The 26,177-nt window shown below is 37.4% G+C and overlaps 1 protein-coding gene across 1 annotated transcript in view; it reads right to left on the minus strand.

The window, feature by feature from the left end:
- RGS22 (regulator of G protein signaling 22) overlaps positions 1-26,177 on the minus strand; it is a 138,392-nt gene that overhangs the window by 59,708 nt on the left and 52,507 nt on the right. The window contains exons 9-13 of the mRNA XM_037730113.1: positions 25,556-25,730; positions 21,468-21,598; positions 15,862-15,976; positions 14,288-14,413; positions 13,257-13,358 (exon numbers count right to left, since the gene is read on the minus strand). Coding sequence (XP_037586041.1) covers positions 13,257-13,358; positions 14,288-14,413; positions 15,862-15,976; positions 21,468-21,598; positions 25,556-25,730 — 649 coding nt within the window. The remainder of the gene's footprint in view (positions 1-13,256; positions 13,359-14,287; positions 14,414-15,861; positions 15,977-21,467; positions 21,599-25,555; positions 25,731-26,177) is intronic.

Raw genomic sequence — 26,177 nt, forward strand, 5'->3', positions numbered from 1 at the left:
GCCTTTTTTTCTCTGCAAAAGGAGGAAAAAATGATGATTTTTAATGACCTCTCATATCCCACTAGGAGCTCAAAAACATTACTGAGGAGCTATGCCGAGAGGGAATAAATTACAGATGGAGCTTTCCACAAATGGATTTTCATGTGAAGGACCTTGGGTTTTTCAACTAGGAATCTTAAAGGTGGGATGTAGGGCTTGCAGCATCCTGATACTGAGAGGCAAACTACTGCAGAGATCAACACAAGATGGAGTTGTATGAAAAAAAGATAATGATGACAAACTAGAATTTTTGCCAATTGCTCAGGCCCTACTAAAAAGAATTCAAAGCAAAAGAGCATCTAAGAAAATGCCAATAGGATAAAAGAGTAAAACAAGTTGAGTCATTTGGGACAGAATAAAAAATCAGAAGGGGAAAATAGAACATGTTAAGAAAAGATGAAAACAAACCATAAACATCAGGGACAAATAAGGCAAGGTTTTTAAGATAGATTTGGGTCATTGTTTAAGACATTTTAAGCAAAATCAATTAAGTGCATGATGAAATAAGCAAACACACACACAAAAGTTATTACTACGTAGTTTAAGGAACCTAAGGAACAAATAAAGGTTTTATTTTATAAAGTTTTGGATTCATTTTTTAAAAAACCTTTCATTGACAAAAGCAAAATATACATCTAAACTAATGGAATTATTTAACTTCTATTAATAAATAATTTCTTGGAAATCAGTGAACACAAAATAATTCAATTTATTTTTTTGAAATAGGGTCTCACTACGTCACCCAGGCTGGAGTGCAGTGGCACAGTCTCAGCTGAGTACAACTTCCACCTCCTAGTCTCAAGCCTAGCTTCCTGAGTAGCTGGGACTACAGGTGCACGCCACCACACCAGGCTAATTTTTGTATTTTTTGTAGAGATAGGGTTTCGCTACGCTGCCTAGGCTGGTCTTGAACTCCTGGACTCAAGCTATCTACATGCCTCAACCTCCCAAAGTGCTGAGATAAATAATTCAATTTTAAAAACATGATTATATTAAAATTTCTGGCTTGGGGGGGAAAAAAAACCTGTTTCACCAGTATGCTGAGCTATGCTAACAAACCACACAAGAAACCAGAGTATCAAGTGATTGCTTTACAATGAGAAATGAGAAAATCAACCATCATTAAGGTTTTAGGTCTATGTTTACTAGCATACCACCTTGGAAAACAAGTTTACATGTAGCAGCAGGTTGCTTCGAATCAGACTAAGTGAAGGTAACTACATGAACCCTATGAATATTCCCTCCAACAAAACCTGTCAGGTTGACTAGATGCAAAGAGCAGACAGCTCAGGAGAGCAGTTCAAGAGCACATCAAGGACTGCCTCTGAGACACTACGCCTTCTGGGATGCCACTGCTAACCAATGTCTCTTCACGAGTGAATCATTCTTTCTCTTTTTAAGAGATAGGGTCTCACTCTGTCACCCATGCTGGACTGCAGCTGGAGTATACTGGTGTAATTATAGCTCACTGAAGCCTCCCATTCCTGGACTCAAGTGATCTTCCTGTTTCATCCTCCCAAATAGCTGGGATTACAAGTGTGTGCCACCACACCTGGCTAATTTTTAAAATTTTTTGTAGAAACAGGGTCTCACTATGTTGTTTATGCTGCTCTTGAATTCCTGGGCTCAAGTGATTTTCCCACTTCAGCCTCCCAAAGTGCTGGGATTACAGGTGTAAGCCACTGTGCCTGGCCTGGAAAATTCTTTCTTTACATGTGCTGGCATCTTCATTACAAATTTTACAGGCCTGTGAAGCCCTTCGGTCTCTAGATAGTTGCTCATATCTGTTCTGATTTATTACACATTCATTTCCTAGTTTAAATTTCAAAAATCAACCATATTTTTAGGTTCCTTGGGTGAAGTGGGAGGGGACAGGGAGATTTCATTGTTGTTCCAGTGCAATTTGTTAAGAGCTCCCTTTTTCTTTTTTCCAAGACAGTCTTGCTCTTATCGCCTAGGCTGGAGTGCAGAGGCATGATCTCGGCTCATTGCAACCTCTGCCTGCCAGGTTCAAACAATTCCGCCTCAGCCTCCTGAATAGCTGGGATTACAGGCATGTGCCACCATGCCCAGCTAATCTTTGTATTTTTAGTAACGATGGGATTTCACTATGTTGGCCAGGCTGGTCTTGAACTCCTGACCTTGTGATCTGCCCGCCTTGGCCTTCCAAAGTGCTGGGATTACAGGCGTGAGCCACCGCTCCTTATTAAGAGCAAACTGGAAAGACAGAAAGTTGATAATTGCTGAAGCTGAGTGAAGGTAATATGCAGGCTCATTAATCTATTTTCATAAAAATAGTTTTTTTCCCAAAAATTTTCTTAAAAAAATAAAAACACAGGTGGGCACGGTGGCTCACGCCTGTAATCCCAGCACTTTAGAAGGCCAAGGTGGGCAGATCACAAGGTCAGAAGTTCGAGACTAGCCTGGCCAACATGGGGAAACCATGTCTCAACTAAAAATACAAAAATAAGCCAGGCATGGTGTTGGACACTTGTAGTCCCAGCTACTGGAGGCTGAGGCAAGAGAATCACTTGAACCCAGGAGGTGGAGATTCCACTGAGCTGAGATCTCACCACTGCACTGCAGCCTGAGCGACAGAGTGAGACTGTGTCTCTAAATAAATAAATAAATAAAAATTAAAAGAAAAAAATGCTTGGCTGGCTGTCATTTCCAAATAATCAATGACTATCTTTAATGTTTATAATATGTTGCTAAGAATATAAACATGCCAATGAGTTCATTAATTTTTCAATAGCTATCACAGCACCTTTTATATGGATGGCAACTTCAGTCCTGAGCAACAAAGTAAACAGAGCAGACTCTCTTCATGGACCTACAGTCTAATGGAGAAAAAAATATTAAAGTTGAAATTTGACATTTAATATTCGTAAAGATAAAGATATTGAAGTGAAAGATTAAACAAGGTGATAAACATACTCTTTTTTTCTAGAGACAATAATAAGAAAGCAACAGCTTAGAAGTTAAGAGCATAGGGTTTGGAGTCAGAAGACTTGGTAGTAATTCCAAGTTCACCAGTTGCTAAATGGATGGCGTTAGGAAAGCATTCAACTTCCCTAAGTCTCAGTTTCCCAATCTAGAAAATAAAAATATACCAATCTACCTCTTAGGACTGTTGAGAATTAAATAAAATTATCCATGTAAAGTTTTAACCTCAGAACCTAACAAAAACATTAAAGAAATGTCAGGTGAAATAGATAATGGTGGTTCAGAGAAGTTCAGGTGCTGGCTTTCTCTGGAAACAAGAGGATTAAAAGAGGATCTAAAAATAAATAAATACCTAAAAATAAATAGAGGATCTTTTGAGAAACTTTGTTGGTCTATAATCCTATAATATTCAGAAATCTTAAGACTGTGGATAACTCATGTAAACATCAGGAAGTAGGGAAATGAATGGATAGCTACAAGCCAGAAAGCTAGCTGCTGTGCGTGTTCTTCCTGAATCCACTTCACTAGCAAACACAACAAAATGCGATGCAACACGAGAACCCTGTTGATTCTGTGTTCAGCAATTCACAGGGTTCAGGAATCCAAGCTTGACCGCTAATTAGGACACCATCTCTCTGGTAACAAAAACAAATAATGTAACAAAGCCTGAAGAGTAATTGCCCAGCACTCCAGAAACAACCTAATTGTGAAGACACCAAAATTTACCATAAAGCTATAAAGAAGTACATGATTTTCCACATTCAATCACCAGCCAATTTCACCCCTCACTCATGCCCATTCATCTTTTAAAAAAACAGAGTATGATTCTTAATGCTGCTGCTGAGTAGAGAAATAATGAGCTCTTTTAGTGCACCTGAAAATACACCCTCAGCCTAGAGAAGGAGAACTTAGCTGGTGACACTGTAATGAAAATGTCAGGACCACCCTGAAGTATTTAGGTCCTGTAAATGCCAAGGAAAGAGAGGAGCTAAACAATTAACGTAATGGATGACAGTGAGAAAAGGAAAAATAAAGCTGATTATCAGAGAAAAATCTTCAACACTGCCCCTCTTATGCCGTAAAGTTTTTTCAAAGGAATTTGTGGTTACACCCAGGGTTTTGGGTGTTACCTCAGGCTTCATTGGAAAACATTGTAAGAACAATGCAAATTTTATACGGAAGGAGCTACAAGGTCTTCTCTGGCTTTTTTCCTTCTCAGTCTTTCTAGGGTTCTCTGGAAAAGTAGGCAAAAGAAAGCACATTCTTGGCCCTTGAGAGAAAGAATGCTGTGGGGGGAGCTGCACCTGTGCTTTGTTCACCAAGGTGTTCCCAGCACCAATCACACCTGAGGGTATAGTAGGTGTTTGGTAAATGTTTTTAGAAATAGCAATAACATGTTTAGGCTAGGAAAAAATGTATGCTCCTAATTGCTGGTCTAACTGCTACTCAGTTTACATTGATTTACTGGTTTGTACACTATAAAAGCAGGAACAAAGGGGACAAATTCATAGACATACTCAGAGAAGCTTAAGGCAGGGCTGCAATGTAAAACCTAGGATGAACATTATTTGGATCCACACTGTGTCTCGGATCACCTAATAGGAAACTGAAATGAGCTGCGGCCAGAAAGGATAAGGATAGCAATAAACACTTACTGAATAACTACATTAATGGATTCTGCATTACAATTACATCACAACTTAAAGGCTTCCTACAAACATCAATGCACAATATAGATCTGGTGATGTTTACCGACTCAGCTTTTGTGTTTCCTTTTTCTTTTATGAAGTTTTGCAAACACAAGAGTGAACAGGCAACAGTACTATAAACCCTAGGTAGACAGCAGTCCGGACTGACTTATGTGTCATGGGACCCATCAAGTGACTTCTTCAGAGAAATGTGTGTAAATAGAAACAACAGGAGTCTCTCATAAGAGCATTATAGCACAGTATTTACAAGCTGTCCTATCATTGGGTGGAGATGTCAGGAGCAGGACTTGCAAATGTTAAAATTTCATTTGGCCACCACTGAAATACCAGAAAGATGTAAAATTGATTCTGAAGTTATTAATATGAATAAAATAGGACATTGGCCTATGAAGCATAAGACTAAAACACAGTAGCTTTTGACTCAAAAATGAAAAAAAAAAGGAAACAGTTCCTTCATTCCCACAGGTATGTGAAAAGAAGCCAAGGACTTAAAAAGCAAAACAAAACAATAACCAACTGCTTTCTGCTGGTAAAGAAAGAATATACTTCATCATCAGTTAAGATGCTATTACCTGGTCGGGCATAGTGGCTCATGCCTGTAATCCCAACACTTTGGGAGGCTGAGGTGGGAGGATTGTTTGAGTCCAAGAGTTCAACACAAGCCTGGGCAACATGTGAGACCCTGTCTCTACAAAAAGTTAGCTGGGGCTGGTGGTGTGTCTGTAGTATCAGCTACTAGGGGAATCATGGGGAGGCACCAAGGTGGGAGGATTGCTTTGAGCCCAGGAGGCTGAGGATGCAGTGAGCCGTGATTGTGAGCCACTGCTCTCCAGCTTGGGTGACAGAGCAAGATGGCCTTGTCTGAGGAAAAAAAGAAAGAGAGAGAGAGAGAGAGAGAAAGAGAGAGAGAGTGATGATTATCTGTTGTAAATACGACTGTAGTACTTCAATAATTATCTCCTTCCCCCACTAGAGAGGGAGCCTTCTAAGCCATGAACTTTGTCCTAATCATCTTTCTATTCACAGAACATTATTTGGCACATAGCAGGCTTCTCAGTGGATGTTCATTAATAAGTAACTGAATATTATAAAAGAGTTTATTATTTTTTTCTTATTTTTTTAATGAGTGCAGGATTTTTGGTTGAGTCAAAAATTTTCATTTTTCCTTTTTCTTTTTTTTTTTTCAGATAGAGTCTCACCTTATTGCCCAGGCTGGAGTGCAATGGCCTGATCTCAGCTCACTGCAACCTCCACGTCCCAGGTTTAAGTGATTCTCCTGCCTCAGCCTCCCGAGTAGCTGGGATGACAAGCATCTGCCACCACGCCCAGCTAATTTTTTTGTATTTTTAGTAGAGACAGGGTTTCACCATGTTAGCCACGCTGGTCTTGAACTTGTGACCTTGTGATCTGCCCACCTTGGCCACCCAAAGAGCTGGGATTACAGGCATGAGCCACCATGCCTGGCTATAAAAGAGATTATTAAATGGTTGTGATTCAGTGTAGTATATTTTATTTCATTTTATTTATTTATTCATTTTGAGATGGAGTCTCACTCTGTTTCCCAGGCTGGAATGCAGTGGTGTGATCTTGGCTCAACCTCCATCTCCTGGGTTCAAGTGATTCTCTTGTCTCAGCCTTCCAAGTAGCAGGGAATCCAGGCATGCACCACCATATCAGGCTAATTTTTGTATTTTTAGTAGAGATGGGGTTTCACCGTGTTGGCCATGTGGGTCTCGAACTCCTGACCTCAGCTGATCCACCTACCTCGGCCTCCTAAAGTGCTGGGATTACAGGCATGAGCCATTATGCCTGGCCCAATGTAGTATATTTTAATTTAAGTTATATTGTGGAACTGTTCCTCCATCCTAGTTTCTTCAAATACCCATTTTTCTTCCTCATTATCCAAGTAACTGATAGAACCTTAAATATTGGCCCTAATAATATCTGTTTATTCCATCGAGTGCTCTCTACTGTATCACAAAATAGTTCCACCTGTATATGATGTTGTAAAATATATATTAAAAATGAATTTATATACATATAGTCTTTTTTCACTCTGCATTTCCCCTTGTCTATAACTTGGTGGATCTGAGGAGTCTTAGTGTCACTTTGTACCTCATGAGAGCCCAGCATCTTGTCTGTGCCTTGTAGCTCTTACAACCTACACTCTCAGTTTACCCATGACAGTCCCATTGTCAGCTCATGCTTATCACTCTGGTTTTCAGTTCACTTCTTAACCATGGTCCCTGGTGGTGTCCCTTACTATCTCAGCCATGCACTTAAAAGCACATTTGTTATATTTTAGCCAGCATTTCTAGGTATTTTTTAGATGAAGGGTTTTCAAGTAATTTAGACTGCCAAGATACCAAAAAAGGAAGCCTCTGCAAGAAGTAGTCACATGTTCCCTTATTTAATACCCATGGTAAGCACCAGAAAAGCAAGCTTCTTTATAAATACCAAACCTAAGAGACAAAAAAAAAAAAAAAAAAAAAAAAAAAAAAAAAAAAAAAAAAGCTTTGCTTTTATTGGCCTAGGCTCTTTGAAAAAGAAAACAACATATCTCCTGAGAATTCAGTATCATGGGTTTAGCATTATGTGGGCTTCACGTTCAAGTTTATACTTGGCTAATTTCTTATGTTGGAAATGATTACAAAATGTGCCTACCAGAAACAGCATAGATAAAAAACCCCACTAAACAGCTCATAATTCAAAATTACAAAACACACCAGGAAAGAATCCACCATGTCAGCAGAACTAATAAATAGCAGAATTAGTTCTTCCAAGAACTACAAATCATAGAATTATTGAATACCATAGCAGCCAGACTCTAGGGTGGCCCCCATGAAAACAGTATCTCCTAGTATTCATACCCTTCCATATCCTCTCCTACCAAGTGTGGGCATAACATGTGGCTGCTTCTAATCAAGAGACTATAGCAATGGTGATGATTTGTATGTGATTACATGTATGTGGTTACGTTACATAAGATAGCAATGCCTGTCTTGCTAAGAAACTCTCCCCTTTTCTGGCTTAGAGAAGCAAGCTGCCACACTGTGAGCTGCCATATGGACAGAGCTGGGCACAGAACTGAGGGTGGCCATTAGCTGACTACCAACAAAAATCTGAGGCCATCAGTCTAACAGTGTGTTACCCTGATGCCCAATCCCATTCTGACACCAGAAACTGAGTATTTCTAACAACCATGTGAAGACTGAAGCCGATCCTTCCCCAGTCGAGCCCCAAATGAGACACCAGCCCTGGCTGAGACCTTACAGAGAACTCAACAAAGCTGTGCCCAGAATCCTTGCCTACATAAACTATGAGATAATAATGTGTGTTGTTTTAAGCCACAAATTTTGTGATAATACTGTTATGACAGAAGAGATAACTAATGCAGCTACAAACTATAACCCATGTTAAAAATTATTAGAGACATCAAAAAACAAATCGTGGCATGTGTATACCTATTTAACAAAACTGCATATTCTGCACATGTATCCCAGGACTTAGAGTAAAATAAAAATTTTTTAAAGAAATAAATTTTAAAATGAGGAAAAAATACCAAAAAACCCCAGGAAATTTTGTAAAACACAAATATAATGTTTAATAATACAAAAATATAATCTTAAAATGATTTAACTTAATGAGTAAGTTAAAAAGCAGATTGAAGTCTGAAGAAATAATATATGAACTTAAAAACAGAACAAAGGAAATTTATCTATTTCAATCTAAAACATACAACACAGATATTAAAAGGTGGAAAAACCTGAAAGAGAGGTTAAGAGTGGCATGAAATATATAGTCATGTGCTGCATAAAATTGTTTCAGTCAGTGGTAGACCACATACACAATGGTGGCCTCGTAACATTATAATGGAGCTGAAAAATTCCTATTGCCTAGTAACATTGTAGCACATGTATTATTCACATGTTTGTGGTGATGCTGGTGTAAACAAACCTATTGCACTGCCAGTTGTATAAAAGTATAACACATACAATTATGTGTTGTACTTAATACTTGATAGTGATAATAAATGATTATATTATTGGTTTATGTATTTACTATACTATATTTTTTATCATTTTTAAGCATGTACTCCTTATATTTATTTTTTAAATGTTAACTGTAAGACAGGCTCAGGCAGATGCTTCAGGAGGAATTCCAGAAGAAGGCATTATTATCATAGGAGATGACAGCTCCATGCGTGTTACTGCCCCGAAAGCCTTCCAGTGGTAAAAACACTGAGGTGAAATGCAGAATGTCAAAGTCAAAGAAAAGATTGTAAAAGTAACATGAGAAAAAATATCCTCCCACAAACGACCAACAGCATATTCTTCAATGACAGCAATGGAAGGCAGAAAACAATAAAACAGTATTTTCAAAGTGTTGAGAGGAAATTGTCAATGTAGAATTCCAAATTAAGCTAAATCATCAATAAGAGAATAAAATAGACATTCTCAGACAAATAGGGTCTACCACTAGTACACCCTAATGAAAAAACTACTAAAGGATATTCTTTAGAAATTAAACTGAAAGGAAGGAATATGATGCAAAAAGCAATAGCAAGCAAGAAATTTGTAAATAAACTGACACAAACATTGACAGTATTAAAAAAGTAGTGATGACTACTCAGAGGGTATAATTCAAAATTAACAAAAATACTGTATAAAAATTATATGTAAAATGGGCAAAGTATGGTAGAATTAAAGTGTTTTAAGATCCTCGATTTGAGAGGAAAATAAAGATATCAATTAATTTTGGACTTCACGGATTTCAGTATACATGTCAAAACTGTAAAGGTAAAAAGAGAAATATAATATGTAACTTCCAAACCAGTAGAGGGAAACAAAATGTAAAACATTATCACTATCCATATTTTAAGGAACATGAAACCAAGGCCTATTAAAACTAACTGACCTGACAAAGTTTACCCAGACAGTAACTAGGAGAATGTGAATAATTCATGTCTTTCAATGCCAAGTTCTGTGATTTTTTTTTTTGCCTTCTATGTTATATAGCCTCTGATCTAGGTGATATATTAAAATAACAGTGTGTTACCCTGATGACCAATCTAATAAGGCAAAAATGTCACACTGTTGCAAGAATTTCCTTATATTAAATAGCACTTTGTGGTAAAAGTGCTGTGGATTTACCTAGCAATTCTCTTATTTCTCATTTCCATTTCATTCTTACCTGCCCTCTTCATTCATTAATTCCTACATTTTCCATATAATTCTTCTCCTAGACTTAAAACATTAAACATGTTTAATATTTTTGTATCGTATATTTACTTATTTTTATTTAAATCTCAATATGTATGCTATGGAAAGTGATAGATTCTAAATGCATAACTTTTGTTGGGATATAGTTTATTTGAAAGATTTCACAAGTTACAAAAGACAGTGGTACCACTCTGGGAGGCTGAAGCGGGTGGATCACCTGAGGTCAGGAGTTTGAGACCAGCCTGGCCAACATGGTGAAACCCCATTTCTACTAAAAATACAAAAATTAGTTGGGTGTGGTGGTGGGCGCCTGTAATCCCAGCTAGTCAGGAGGCTGAGACAGGAGAATCACTTGAACCTGGAAGGCGGAGTTTGCAGTGAGCTGAGATCACACCATTGCACTCCAGCCTAGGCAACAAAGAGCAAAACTGCGTCTCAAAAAAAAAAAAAAAAAAAAGAAAAGAAAAGACAGTGGTCCCCAGGTCTGTTTCATGCTCCAGTAGTGCTTTCTCAATGAAACAAGTATGTACTGTCAAAAAAACTGTAGAACTATCTGTGGTAACAATCTAGTCTGCAAATCTTAGCAGTGATATATGGTTCCATGGCAAGCTGTTGCTAGGGTCAAAGATATCTCTACAGTACTATTCTATCTTGAAGCCATGTGGTGAAATCTTCAGGGTTTTGAAGATCTTCAGGGTATTGTCTTCCCAAGACAATACTTCAAGCTCTCGGACTCTGCAGTCATGCTAATCACTGTTACTGATATACCCTTCCCCATCTAGTCTGAATAAAGATATTTCTCCAATATTTCATGGGGCAATAAAACTTCAGGATATATATATATATATATATATATATATATATATATATATATAGAAAATCACATAAGTCTCTTGAAGTCAAATTTCAGCCTCCTAGCACACAACTTGGCAGATGTCTGAAACAATATAAAATCAAGTTCATAGAAACTTTATTTATTTATTTATTTTGAGTCAGGGTCTTGTTTTGCCACTCAGACTGGAGTGTGGTGGCGCAATCATAGCTTACTGCAGCCTTGAACTCCTGGGCTCAAGTGATCTTCCCACCTCAGTCTCTCCAGTTCCCGGGACTAAAGGTGCACATCATGATGCCTGGCTGATTTTTCATTTTTTTTACAATAGAGATGCGGTCTCTTTTTGTTGTCCAGGCTGGCCTTGAACTCCTGGGCTCAAGTGATCCTCCTGCCTTGGCCTGCCAAAGTACTGGTATTACAGGCATGAACCACCATGCCTGGCCCAGAGAAATTTTAACATAGTCCAGCTTACTGTATTCTGCCATTGGCATTATCACTCCAAATATCTAAATTGTAAATTTACCCCTGAAAAGAGCCGTATATCTATTACAAAGAAATAAACAGCATTTCATACCATGAAATGAATCTCTAGGATTTAGTATTACAGAAGTATTACAGGCAATATCTGAAGTCACAGAAACTTGGGATAATCGAAACCTAAACCAATTTAGACAATTGCTCCTCTAACCAAAAAAATAAAGTAAGTTGGGTTTGGTGGCTCACGCCTGTAATCCCAGCACTTAGACAGGCTGAGGCTGCAGGATCACTTGAGCTCAGGAGTTCGAGCCTGCAGTGAGCTATGATCCCTCCACTGCGCTCCAGCCTGGGTGACAAAGCAAGATCCTGTCTCTAAGAATATAAATAAAAAAGTAAGACAAAGTAAAATAACTATAGATGCAAAGAGCAACTATGTAAACAAAACAAAACAAAACGTAGATTTGCTTGTTTTATTTCTCTTTCTTCATTTCTAAAAGCAAATGTCTCTATTGTTTTCCTCTCACCCTGCTTTAATCCAAAAAAGAAGCTAAAAAAAGATAAAAACCTTATAGACCTTGAAAATCCCCAAAACAGAATATTTCACCTTCAGGTAACCAACACTGCGTTGTGTTACTATCATTTACCAACACTGCGTTGTGTTACAATCATTTATTACTAATAATTAACAAGTCAATCAAGCTCAAATAGAATTTCTTCTTTTACAAGCTCATGGAAATAGGATACTTATTAAGAAAAAATCTCACTTATTGGGCAGCTGAAGATTTTTGGAGGAATACTCTTTGTAGTAGTAAAAACATAAAAATAATGCATTGTACTTGAGCAGACAGGGGCAACAGGTTAGAAGAAGGAGAATAAATAGAGAATTACAGGTAAAGGATTAACAAGCAGAACAGTCAACTGTGTGGTCTCAGAAATGGTGCTAGTAAATTAGAGATGTAATTTCATGATTTCATGGAGACAGATATGGGCTATGTAGGAGCTGAAGCCCTTATTCTCACATTGAAAAGTACAAAGCTCTGTCAGCTGATTTACAAAGCATAGTTATTAATGCCAGAGTCAGGATGGGGAAGGTAGCAATGAACATCCAGCAGTACACTATGATACATCAAATAAGATTATAAGATAATAAATAAAATGATGAAGCTAGTTTCCTTAGCATTGTTTCAGGGGAGGTCCTCTGAAATGCAGTTATTCTGGATTCTAAGAATCACTTAAGTGTTGACCAGATATAGAAGTGATTAGCACTTTTCTAGGCTCGGAGACCTGTCTCCATAAAAGATCAGAAGAGCCTAAGAATAAAAAACTGTGAAAATAAGTCAGCTTGAGTCACAAGTCTGTTCCCTTTCCTTCCTCCTTACAAAAGAGGCTGTTCTCTCTGTTTCCTTTTGCAAAGAATCCTCTGTTCTTCCCCCTCTGTTTTTCTTTCCTTCTCTATTTTGCTTCAGGGTGGTCTTGAAACACTCTTTCCTCTACTCCCTGAGTATCTGTCTCCTATGGCATGTAGAACAGAAGCCTGAACAACTACATGGGGTTTGCACTGCATAGTCAGTCAACATATTTTCCTGCTCATACAAAGTCAATAGCCTAGTATGTCCAACAGCTGATAACTGCAGGAAGCTCAGAGAGCAACATTGGTCAATGTCCCTGCTCCCAATCACTTTAATAATTTATTACATATCCATTCTCAGGGTTTTCTTTGAAATCACTCACAACCAAACCAAAAAGGTATAAATTAGGGGGAAAAAAAAAGAGATGTTTATTACAAGAACAAGTGGTTGGCAGAAAAGAGAAAATAAAACAAAGCAAATAAAAGAGATAAAACAGAAAACTCACAAATCATATGACAAAACAATATTCTGCTGACATTTAAATAAAGTAATCCCATGGCAACAATTCAACTGCTGCCTTTTTGCCTGGAATCCCAGATTTCTCTTGTTTGGGACTGGACACAATTTTCATTTTTCTGTGTACTTAGTGCTTCACATTGAACCAATAATATTTACCACGTACTTGTGCTTGCTTGCATACTTTAAAAGGCTGAAGTGTTTCCTGGTAGAAAAGCTGATGATAAGCCTGCAGGTCAAACCAAAAGTACACACTGTTCTTCCACAACTACAGATGGAAAAAGTACATCAATTATTACCACCCAATTATTAAAGCTCTTACAAAGTTCTAATTTCAAATATAAATAATTGTTTAGCTCCTTGTTGTTACCATAAATCAGGTTCAATTTAAGATGGTTTTAATCTTCTACCACAAACTGGCAATACACAAAATATTTATTGATATTGTTACTGGGACATTATATTTTTGCATGTATGCCTCTCACATAATTAGTCATTAAAATAGTAAGTATTCTAGTTAACAGTTAAAAATTAACCACATATTTCTGGCATGAAACCAAAATGTAAAAGTATTTTGATATATATGGGCAAATGTCTATTACAGCAGAACCAGACATTACTCTAGTAATTGAACCAGTTAAATACTTCTCTCTTGCCCAGACTGGAGTGCAGCAGCATGATCTCAGCTCACTGCAACCTCAGCCTCCCAGGCTCAAGTAATTCTCCCACCTCAGACTCCCGAGCAGCTGGGATTACAGGCACGTACCACCATGCCCAACTAATTTTTGTATTTTTAGTAAAGATGGGGTCTCACCATGTTAGCCAGGTTGATCTTGAACTCCTGACCTCAACTGATCCACCCACCTTGGACTCCTAAAGTGTTGGGATTACAGGCGTGAGCCACTGTGCCTGGCCAATACTTTTCATTTGAGCAAAAGTAAGACTAGTTTTTTTTTTAATTTTGAAAAACCAACTGGAAATAATTTTGCCATTATTCATTGCAATTTGTCATTGTAGGATGAAACAAAGAGAATTATAATTGACATGCTTAAATATTCACTAAATATTAAATATGAATTTTCTTATAGATGGGAATTTTAACATCAAATATAATTATGTGAGCACCGAACTATTTCAATGTCCCTTATTTTTAAATGAAGTAAAATTATAATTAAATTTTAAATAATTATTTTCTACCTTGTTCCCTGAATGCTCACAGAATTTAGTAAAGAAGAATCCAGCTCTATTTTCCACATACAAAGATTGCAACAAATTTTCCATGTCAAATCCTCCCAAGGCGCCAACATCTGTCATGGTTTTAACCTAGATAACAAAACAGAAGTCTATTATCCACCCAAAAACATTGTAATTTTTTATGGCATTACATAACAGGATTTCATAAATTCTACCATGCTGTCATTTTCCCACTGGACTATTTTATTTTTGTACCATATACATAATTAATGCAGTATGTTTACATTTGAGAGTCATATAAGATTCATTTGTGGAGCCCAACTATAGCCACTGAATATATTCTATTATAAACCAATCTGATTTTAAACTGAATGTTGAAGCAACTTCCCAGCCTCAATTATTTTCATGTTTCAGGCAAAGTAAGGCCATTTTAGTATTCCAAATCCTTGTTGGTGGCCTCTTTCATACATATTTAGTGTTATTTTAGCCTTGAAGTGCTGCAATTATAGCTACAGAGGGTTATGATGAGAGCTATCTCCAAAGCCTCTCAGTGCTGCTCATTAACTGTTCTTACGGGGTCTCCCTTTGGACAGTCTCACCCTGTATAGGTCACGGCCTGCACAGTGCAAATGGCAGTATAAGTTCTCATTAAACTTTGCTTTTTATGAGCTTCTCTGCCAAAAGTGCTGGCAACCCTCATACAATTTTTGAAACACAGAAAGCTGGCTATTTCTGCAAGCACAAGAGTGACTTCAGAATATGAAAGGGCATCTACTTCAGTTTAACTCTTTGCTATTTGTTTTGTAGAACTCATAGACTACTTCTTTGTAACAAGACAATAATGGTATGAAAAAGTTAGGGTTTAAGTAAGGTTCTCACTCTCTTTTTGTCCTACTGTCTCTCCATCTCTCCACCTCTATCTGCCTGCTAAACAAATTCTGAAGTGAGAATTTAATGCTTTTGCTATGTGTAACTATCAGCATCCCAAACTAAAAAAATCATTATTTTAGTAGGAAAAAAAATCCTAATTAAAAGAAATGGGTACTATTTGCTTAGAATAAAATAAATAGTTACGTAAAATTATAGCTAAGTGTTCAGACTGCATTGGGACTCCCAAGGTTTCTACCTAAAGTATAATCCTTAGGGAATGTGAAGTTTTCATCTAGAACTAGTGCATTAAATCCACATCATGAGGGTAGCTGTACTGTGGAAACATTCCGCCCTTTAAAAATTCTAGGCTTCTAAAACATAACATCAAATACTATTTTTCTTTCAAGTGTTAAAAATTTGACAAAAATATTGGAGGGTCTTATTTTGGGTCTGAAGTGTCATCATAACAAAGCCAGAACATGATTGTGTTTGAACACAGTAATCAATGCAGCATATAGAACCATGGTACTACAAAGGGAAAACACAGGGGGAAATATTTGTGTAAAAATCCTTTGGCAAGGAAAAAAATCAAATGTGTTGCTTGGTAAAGAAAAACTATTGTGATATATCAATAAAAATTCTCTAAAATCAGGAGATATTGACCAATTAAATGAAGAATCAGGCTATTCAGTCCTCAAAACACTCACCTTAGGCTCTTCTGTATAAGTGTATCTTCTATCCAGCTGGGGCTTGAGACATTCAGAAATGTCCGTAAAAGATGTTAAATGAATGATTTTGCTGCTTTCTGACATGTTCTTTGACCTAAATTATAAGAATGAGATCTAAAATTATAAGGATGAGAACTAACTGATGAACAAACAAATTTTCAGCACTTTTGGCATACATTGCACCAAATCTTAAGAGTACTTCTGAGCAATGTGACTCAGGAAAAAAAGGATAAGCATCAGTTCTGGCCCTGAAATGGTCGTTCAGTAAATGAGGCACAGTTATCCCAGAATGACAATTCCCAAAATAACTGCTGGTTAGATTAATTTAAGAGATCTTATTACAGATTCCAAATGACTGGGATGGATAATAAATACTTTGAGAGGGTAAGAATGAGAAATTCCTTCAACCTGTATTAGTAATTTAAAAATAAAATTTTTCCTGAAAAATTAGGAGGTGATATATTCTGTGTATATACCTGGGTGTGTACATGTGTTTTAGAGGGGCTCTTTAGATAGGAAAATCATGAGCAATAAATGAAGGTGGGTATGGAAATCCCTGTTTAAAAGGCAGCAAAGGTCATTTGCTTAGGGCAAGAAGGCACTAACATTAAAAAGTGAACACTATATACTACATACCAAACACTGTGCTAGATATAATTCATATTATAATATTTAATCCTCACAGAGGTGAGATTCATAGGGAATTATATAGATTAGGTTGGGGTACGATAACGGAAGACTTTGGAGTTAGACTAATGACTTTGGACATTATTTTCTATTTTTTTATCCAGCTTGCTCTCCCACATCCACACTGCAATTATTCTAAAGCCTTATTTTCCAGCTCCATAAAACATGCCTATTCTACCTTGCCAATATGCCTCCACTCCAATCCACCAGCAGATTACCTTGCAGGTTCTTCTCACACACACAAAAAAACATGCTTCAGTTTTCATTCCCTCATGTAGCAGAGTGGCATGCTTCTGGATAAAGTACCACTGAGATTCTGAAAAAGCTAAACATTAACCTTCTAAGATTCTCTTGCAGAGAGACATAGCCCTGAGACACAGATGTGACTAATGAGATACAAAATGAAATGTGCTAGGGGAGATTCTGAGAAAGCTTGCTTTCCTGACAAGAAGAAAAGGGTTAACGGAAATTACCCTTCCTCCTCCTTTCTGACTTGGAGGCCTGATGTTAGGAGCTGCAACACTGCTGATCATGAGAGAAAGGCCAGTGCATCACAAAAATTAAGGCCCTAATCCTTCTGATCTATTGTGCCAACACTGGGAATTGCCTACCATCGGATTTCTTGTTATGTGAGAAAAATTAAGTCAATTCATCTAAGCCATTGCTAGTCAGGTTTTTGTTATTTGCAGCTGAAAGCATTCTTGATATGAACAACAAACATATCCACCTGGACCCATCCTTACTTCTTTCCATGTTGTCTCCGGAGGAGGTGCCCCACCTCCTGTCCATGGTTAATCTCATTCCCTTGGCTCTTAAACCTGTCCCTCTATTCTCCTTTGAATATGGAGACTTCCTTTTTTCTCATATATCTTCAACTTCTCCATTTCCTCTGGATTCTCTTCTATGCATATCAACAGATTCAAGTCTTCACCTTAAAAATACTCTTTCTGATGCAAACAAAAACCTTTAGCCAGACTAACCAAGAAAAATCTTTCGTGGCTGGGCACGGTGGCTCATGCCTGTAATCCCAGCACTTTGGGAGGCCGAGGTTAGTGGATTACTTGAAGTCAGGAGTTCAAGACCAGCCTAGTTAACATGATGAAACCACGTCTCTACTAAAAATACAAAATATTAGCCAGGCGTGGTGGCAGGTGCCTGTAATCCCAGCTACTTGGGAGGCTGAGGCAGGAGAATCACTTGAACTAATGAGGCAGAGCTTGCTTGCAGTAAGCCAAGAACTGCTCTTCAGCCTGGGCAGAGTGAGACTCTGTCTCAAAAAAAAAAACAAAAAAACAACAACAAAAAAATCCTTTAGCTAGACTAACCAAGAAAAGGAGAAGACTCAAATTACTTACATCAGGAATAAAAGAGGATACCTCAAAACCAACCTTACAGAAATTAAAAGGATTATGAAGGAATACTATGAACAACTATATGCAAACAAATTAGGTAATCTGATGAAATGAACAAATTCCTAGAGGGACACAAATTGCCAAAAATTACTCAAAAAGACAGAAAACTTGAATAGACCTATAACAAGTAGAGAATAAATCAATAATTTGAAATCTACCCAGACAAATAAAAGGCCTGGGTCCAAAAGGCTTCACTGGTGAACTCTATCAAATACTTAAAGAAGAACCAATACACATTTCTTCCCAAATTCTGAAAGGGAGGAGATACTTCCCAACTCATTCTGCTCTTTTTTTTTTTTTTTTTTGAGAGTCTCACTCTGTCGCCCAGGCTGGAGTACGGTGGCATGATCTGGGCTCACTGCAACCTCTGCCTCCTGGGTTAAAGGTATTCTCCTGCCTCTACCTCCCAAATATTTGGGATTACAGGCACGTGCCACCATGCCCAGCTAATTTTTGTATATTTAGTAGAGACGGAATTTCACCATGTTGACCAGGCTGGTCTCAAACTCCTGACCTCAAGTGATCCACCGACCTTGGCCTCCCAAAGTGCTGGGATTACAGGCGTGAGCCACCATGCCCTGCCTAAAATTCTTCCTTCCCTTGGCTTCCATGACAGCACTCTTTCCTTATTTGTACATCTCCCATCTCTTAGATTACCCTTTCTTGGTCTTCTCTTCTAGTTCCTTATTTTCTGCCTTTACTGTAAATCTTGATAACTTAGTTCTCATTACATACTGCTCTTTCTCTCTCTCATGACAATCTCATCTATGACCACAGCTTCAACTACTCACTAAAGTGTAATGCTTCCTCAATTTTCTACTTGTAATTGATCTCTCTCCTGGGCTCCAAACCTATATTTCAACTGTTTTGAATATGTATATCCCAATCTATATCCTAATGTAGTTTTAAATTTTTTATTGAGATAAAATTCACATTGTCAACACACAAAAAATTTTGATGTAGAGAAATTGAAACCCAATATAGTTTCATCTCAACCCTGGAGTATTGTCTGGGCTTGGTGGCTCATGCCCATAATCCCAGCTCTTTGGGAGGTGGCAGGATTGCTTAAGGCCGGGAGTTCAAGACCAGCCTGGACAACATAGTGGAAACCACATCTCTACAAAAAAAAAAAATTAGCCAGGCATGGGGGCACACACCTGTAGTCCTAACTACTTGGGAGGCTGAGATGGGAGGATCACTTGAGCCAGGAGTTCAAGGCTACATGCCATAGCACTCCAGCATGGACAAGAGAGTGAGATGCTGTCTCAAAAAAAAAAAAAAAAAAGTACCTCAGGCTCTATATTCCTTCATTCAACAAATATTAGTTGAACACATATTATGTGCCAGACACTGTACTAGGAACATTTACCTAGGGAGCACCACAAATTAAAATTACCTGCCTCCCCCAGTCCTGCTTTTCCTCCTTCTAAGAATAACAAGTTCACAGAAAATAATGTAGAAATAGTTCTTAAACATATTTTAAAATGTTCAACTTCAGTCAAAATAAGAAATACTGTTTTAAAAATATATCTGCTTAGCAAGAGTAATGTATACTATGTTGGTGAAGAAATGGTTAAAAAAAGGCACTCATACATGCTGAAGGAAGTGTTAAGTTGTTACAACTCCTATGAAAGACAATTTGATATTATCTAGCAAAATTTAAAAAGCAAATTAACTTTGACTCAAAAATTCTACTTTTAGGAATTTATCATATATGATATATATGTTCAACAAATATTAATTGTTGAATTAATGTTGAATAATTCAACTTTCCTCTGAACTCATGCCTATCTGTCTTTTCACTTGTTTCCTCACCTGAAAAATGAAGACAATGCTTTCTTTATGGGAATATATATGAGTGTGTGTGTGTGCACGTGTGCGTGTGTGTGTGTGTGTGTGTGTATGAAATATAACAATGTATAAGAATATCCACTATAACATTGCTTGTAACAGAAAAAATTAGAAACAATGTCATGTCCATCAATAGAGTACAAATACAAAGTATGGTATAAAGCAAAAAAGCAGACATAGGAGAAGGCAAGATGACAAGAATAAGAATCAAAATAGATTATGGTATATCTATTGCGATAGTACAATCACTGCTATGGAAAAAAATCTAAGATATTTTAATAAAAAATTAAAACGACAAGGCATAAAATAAGTGTATAGCATGCAACTATTTTTAAGCTATATTTATATTTCTAATTTTTAAGAATAAAACAATTTCAGTAGTGACACACAAAAACTCTCCAGTTGTTCTTAAATTCATGGAGAATAATCTCCAGATTCCCTAATGTGACAGATAAGAAATTTCACATTCTGAACCTTACTTATGTTTTCAGCTTATCTCTTGCTTTTTTACTGTAATACTCTATACTCTAGCCATAATGGTGTATAGGTTTCAAAATTCAACTTTTCTGTCCACTCATGCCCATATGTCCTTTCCCTTGTTTTATCACTTGAAAAATGAAGATAATGCTTTCTTCACAGGGATGCAGTAAGAATTAACAGATATATATGCCTTCAGAACAGTGTTGCAATTAAAAAAAAGAATTAATTGATACAATGCAAGCAAAGTTTCAATGTCACAAAAGTTCATTAACTGCTACTTTTGGAAATGGTAGAGAAGGTGATTTGGATTGACCTCACATAGAAGGCAACTAGATAAGCTGAAAAAACTTACAAAAATAAATCCGCTTAAAGGTATCTGAGTGCTAACAATGTAGTCAAGAATAACTGAGTGAAAACCCAGAGGATAAGAATTCACAGAGGTGACTTTGGCATTTGAGGCTGCTTTTTCCTAAGGGTTTGCTCATAATGAGAGTCAAAGACACTGATAAACCCTTCATACTTTTTTTTTTTTTAGATGGAGTCTCACTCTGTCACCTAGGCTGGTGTGCAGTGGGATGATCTTGACTTACTATAACCTCTGCCTTCTGGGTTCAAGTGATTCTCGTGCCTCAGACTCCCAAGTAGCTGGTACTACAGGCACGTGCCTCCACAGCCAGCTAATTCTGTTTGTTTCTTTGTAGAGACAGAATCTCACTATGTTATCTAGGCTGGTCTCAAGCTCTTAGGCTGAAGCAATCCACCTGCCTTGGCCTCCCACAATGCTGGGATTACAGCCCTGAGCCACCATGTCTGGCCAGTAACAATGATAATATTCTTGAGAATCTTATGAGTTCTCAAATCTGAGAAATGTTGAATTATTGAATAGAGCCAAAAAAGAATTAGAGGGCAATCTTCTCAGAGAAGTCTTGGGAAGCTAGAGATCAGAGGCATCATCCCTAAAGTTATTAATATCTGGAACTCTACTCCTAATTTAGAGTATTCATACAAAGAACAAGCTTCTAATATATATCACTGAAATATTAAGAACCCAAGTACAAATATCTAAGTACTAGTTTTTAATTTGTTTAGTTTTAAAATTCTCTAAAAATCTTAGCATTGCAGAAAAGCGCTTGACACACAAAAAGCTGCACCTACCCTTTCTCAATCACATACTTAGAAGAACCTGGATACAAAAGCTCCCTCTTCCAAGGCTTTTGAGTTGCTGTATTTACTCCAGGTGATTTCTTGGGAGATTTAGGAGGTTGTGATAAGCTGAATTCTTCTTTCTAAAATGGTAAAATAATGAACAAAATGAAAATACGAGAGAGAAAAAAGTACAGCTCTGCACCTATACCTCAAATTTGTTCTGATCACTAGAGGACTTTTTCTTTCACTCTGCCTCGTACAATGCTTCTCATTAAAATAGGAATTTTATCCTTCTCCAACTCCTACTTTTATGCAACCAGCAAAGTGGAATCGAACAGCAATTTAGACTGTAAAAAGGGAAGAGCTGAAGGCTTATATATCCTTACTTGCATCACTGTGAAAGAAGACTCTTTCCTGGAGAAAGAACGTTGCAAAAACGATTCTTTATTCTATAACTCAATAGGTATTAGAGCTAGATGTATGTAGGTGTGGTGAGGGCGGGGCAGGTGGCAGTGTCAGCAATCACAGGGCAGGGAAATGAAACCATGCCCTGGTCCACATAAGAAGGACTCTATAGCTTAACAGCACTAATTCCTTCCATTTTGGGGCATTTTTTTTTTCATGGTTATTTTTCCCATTCTTAAAGAGTTATTTACAGTAAAAGTTAACAATTTAACTTCAGAATATGAGATGCATGGATTTTAAAAAGTATAAACAACTAAATGTCAAAATGGAGAATGGGATATACATAAATGTGACATTGTGTAATACTTAAAAGTAGTAGTGACAAAAATGATGACACACGTGGAAAAATCCTCATGATAAAAGAAATAATCAGGAACAAAAGTCTAAGCACAGTAAAACAAAAATTTCACAGAAGAAGCCTAAAAGGAAAGAAGTTAGTAGCTGTCTGGAAGCAGGTGAGATCAGAAGTGATTTGTCTCTTCTCCAGTTTCCAAATTTACAGTAGTTTTACTATTTTTATAATTTCAAAAACACACTTTTCTAATATGTCAACTTCCATCAGAATATTGTATATATTGCAAGAAAGTAAGGAATATACTTATAATGTTTTATTATCCAGAACAAACAATAAAACCTCATGTATACTCTATATAGTAACTACTAATAATTTTTTAAGAATTCTATAAAGAAAATTAATAACAAGTATATTCTACATATAACTTCCCATATATAAGGGCTTACATCTGTTTTAGTAATTCAGAACACAGCATGATATTAAACAACACTCAATAAATGAGAGTCACCACAGGAGGCTGAGCTTATTATTTAAAGTATATAATACAAAAGTAGCCAAATTCATAGAAACAGAAAGTAGAATGGAGGTTACCAGGGGCTGTGGGGATGGGAAAAAGGAGAGCTGGTCTTTAATGGGCAGAGTCAGATTTTCAAGATGAAAATTCTAGAGATCTGTTTCACAACATTGTGAATATAACTAACACCATTGAACCCATACATTTAAAAATGATTAAGATGGAAAATTTTATGTTTTCTACCACAATAATTTTGTTAAGTTTTCTTAAAATAAAAAAAAAAAATTAACATATCATACAGACAAAGGCCTATATTAGACTTTGTGAGCTTGCTGGCCTAGGTGAAAGCTAGAAGTAGCCAGAAAGTAACTGATGGGGGTGGGTGGGGAAACCAAGACAAAACAAAAAAACCTGAGAAAGGGCCACAGTAGGATTGTCGAGGAGGGCGGTATAAAGGAACTGCTCTATAGCATGATTGTGATGGTGGATACACCATGTATACATTTGTCCAAATTTACAGAACTATACACTTAAAAGGGTAAATTTTGCTGTATGTAAGTTATACCTTAATTTCTGTAATGGAAAAGTAAGATGGAATTGAGTTCTATTCCTTATTTTTTGCCAAGGAGAGAGAGAGTGAGATCAGAATGAGTTGTCCAACTAGAAACATCAATGACAGCATATGTAATGATTTTCAGGAAGTCAGATGAAGACAACGGATGAGAAGACATGTTTATACCACTTTTTCACACAAGCTAATCTCTGCCCACTCCTTTGGCATTGTTCTCTTATTTGAGTTCCTTTCATTAACCACGTCACTTATTTTTTCTTCCCCCTTTCTTTTCAGGTTGATAACGTTGTTTGTACAAATGTTTCTATGTTATTAGATGACGTGCTCCCTATACTACAGCTCCAAGATGAGGAAACTTTTGTGCACTAAAGTGACACTAACTTAAAATGTGGTTCCCAGAGCAGCAGCAAGAGCATCACCAGGGAGAGAGCTCCTTAGAAATGCAAATGAATACTTGGGTTCCACCCCAGAACTACTGGATTTTGATCTCTGGGTGAAGCCCAGGAATCTCTATTTTAACAAGCTCTTCAGCTGACTCTTCTGTATGCTAAAGCTTGAGAACCACAAGTCTAAAGCAGTGTTTTTCACATATGAATCACCTGAGAATCTTAATAAATTGCAGGTTCTAAAATGTGGCTCTAATGTTCAGGAAGGGTTGAGAATGTCAGTTCTCAGCCAATACCCTGATTTAACAGAGTGACCCTGGCCCATTGCAGATCAGTTAAATCAGAATCTCTGAAGGCGGGACCCAAACATTAGTATGGCTGAACAGTTCTTCAGGTGATTCTAATGTTTCCAGGGTTAAGAAACCACAGACAGGGCTAAGGTCCCTCCAGCTCTAAAACACTACTTGTAGAAGTAAAACTTTAAAAACTGTAGCCAGGTGCGGTGGCTCATGCCTGTAATTCCAGCACTTTGCGAGGCCAAAGTGGGTGGATCACGAGGTCAAGAGATCAAGACCATCCTGGCCAACATGGTGAAACCCCATCTCTACTAAAAATACAAAAATTAGCTGGGTGTGGTGGCACGCGCCTATAGTCCCAGCTACTTGGGAGGCTGAGGCAGGAGAATTGCTTGAACCCGGGAGGTGGAGGTTGCAGTGAGCCAAGATCACGCCACTGCACTCCAGCCTGGTGATGGAGCGAGACTCTGTCTCAAAAAAAAAACAACAAAAAACAAAAAACCGTATTATACATCTTCCTGCCTTTTAAAATAAGACATCCTGAATATAAAGCAATCCTTTCAAGAGGTTGTATGTGATTATATGGCCAATAACAGTGACCATGTGACACCTTTACAGGCTGCTATGATTAATAAGGCTCTTTACTTCTGAAACACAGGTCGTATCTACAGTTATGGTATCTCTACGCCAAAATGTAGGGTTATTTATTTATCCTCTATAAAGTTAACTATTCTTCTCTTTTTGATCTTTTTCCCCTTACATTTTTGTACTGTTTTCCCATTTAAAAATGCTCATGACTTCTATTTCAGTTATTGCTACTTCTCACTCATTCATTCAATTTATACTTACTCAGCAACTATTATGTGCCAGGAACTGTTCTAGGCACTGGTGAAATGCACTTTAAAAAAAAGTTATTTACATTCTAGTAGGAGGTAAAAGAAAATAAGCAGATAAATCACATGGTAATAAATAAAGCAAAATAAAGCAGGGCAAAGGGTATAGATAGTGATGGAGGGTGTGTGTGCTATTCTACCTAAGAGCACTTATATAGAAATAATATGCCTCAAGAAGAGCCTCTCCAATTAAGTGGTACTTGAGCAGACACCCTAAAGGAAATGAAGGGGAAAGCCATGTGAATATCTGGAGGAAGAGTGCTCTAATCAAGGCAAACAGCAAGCACAAAGCCCTGGAGTTTTTTCTTTGTGTCTTCAAAGAAGAGTGAGGAGACCAGTGTCGTTGGAATGGAGTACGTTAGAGTGGTAGGAAATGAAGTCAGAGGGTTAGCAGGGGCTTATGCAACTGTGTAAAGACTGTGGATTTTATTTTGAGTGAAAAAGAAGACCACTGGAGAATTTTGAGAAGATAAGTGGCATGATCACATATTTTTAAAGGCTCACTTTGGCTGCTTGGTAGAGAACAGACTGTAGGTTTTCCTAATTCCTAAATGTTGCAGCATGACATTAACAACAATCACAACAAAGCTTTGATGAAAATTATCGGGTACAAACACTCAATAATACATATTTTACTATAAACTTAGTAGATATCACGGCATGAATGTCTACCCTACCTGCATCTCAGGTATCTGTGGAATGCAAGATTTGGGTCTCAATGGCAAGAGGGTTGCCATTTGTGGAAAAGGGTCAATGTCCTTCCTTGGTTTTGTTTGACGGAGGTGCCAGAATTTCAGTTCAGCACTAGCATATTTTGTTGAGGCTGAATGAGTAACACAGAATCTTGGTGCCCTGTATATTGGAAAAATAAATGTAAGATTGAACTAAACAATAAGCCTCAAAAATGAAAAGCCTACAAATACACAATAGCTGTGCTCACAATTAACAGTCTTGCTGTACCCGTTTTCTAATAACTTCTACTTCTTTTTCTACTGTCTAGCCTTGAAAAAATATTCTTCTATGATATGTCAGCTGCCTGTAATCCCATTCACTCATATAAAAAGGCAATATACATTGGGAAAAAAATCATAAGTAAAATTATGTTCAAATTATTAGCTGCTTGACAAGAAAACTAAAAATACAAAAATTAGTGGGGTGTGGTGGTGGGCACCTGCAATCCCAGCTACTCAGAAGGCTGAGGCAGGAGAATTGCTTGAACCTGGGAGGCGGAGGTTGTAGTGAGCCTAGATCACACCATTGCACTCCAGCCTGGGCGACAAGAGTGAAACTCCATCTCAA

The sequence above is a fragment of the Cebus imitator genome, unplaced genomic scaffold (genome assembly GCF_001604975.1).
Source record: "Cebus imitator isolate Cc_AM_T3 unplaced genomic scaffold, Cebus_imitator-1.0 Scaffold331, whole genome shotgun sequence".
NCBI lineage: Eukaryota > Metazoa > Chordata > Mammalia > Primates > Cebidae > Cebus > Cebus imitator.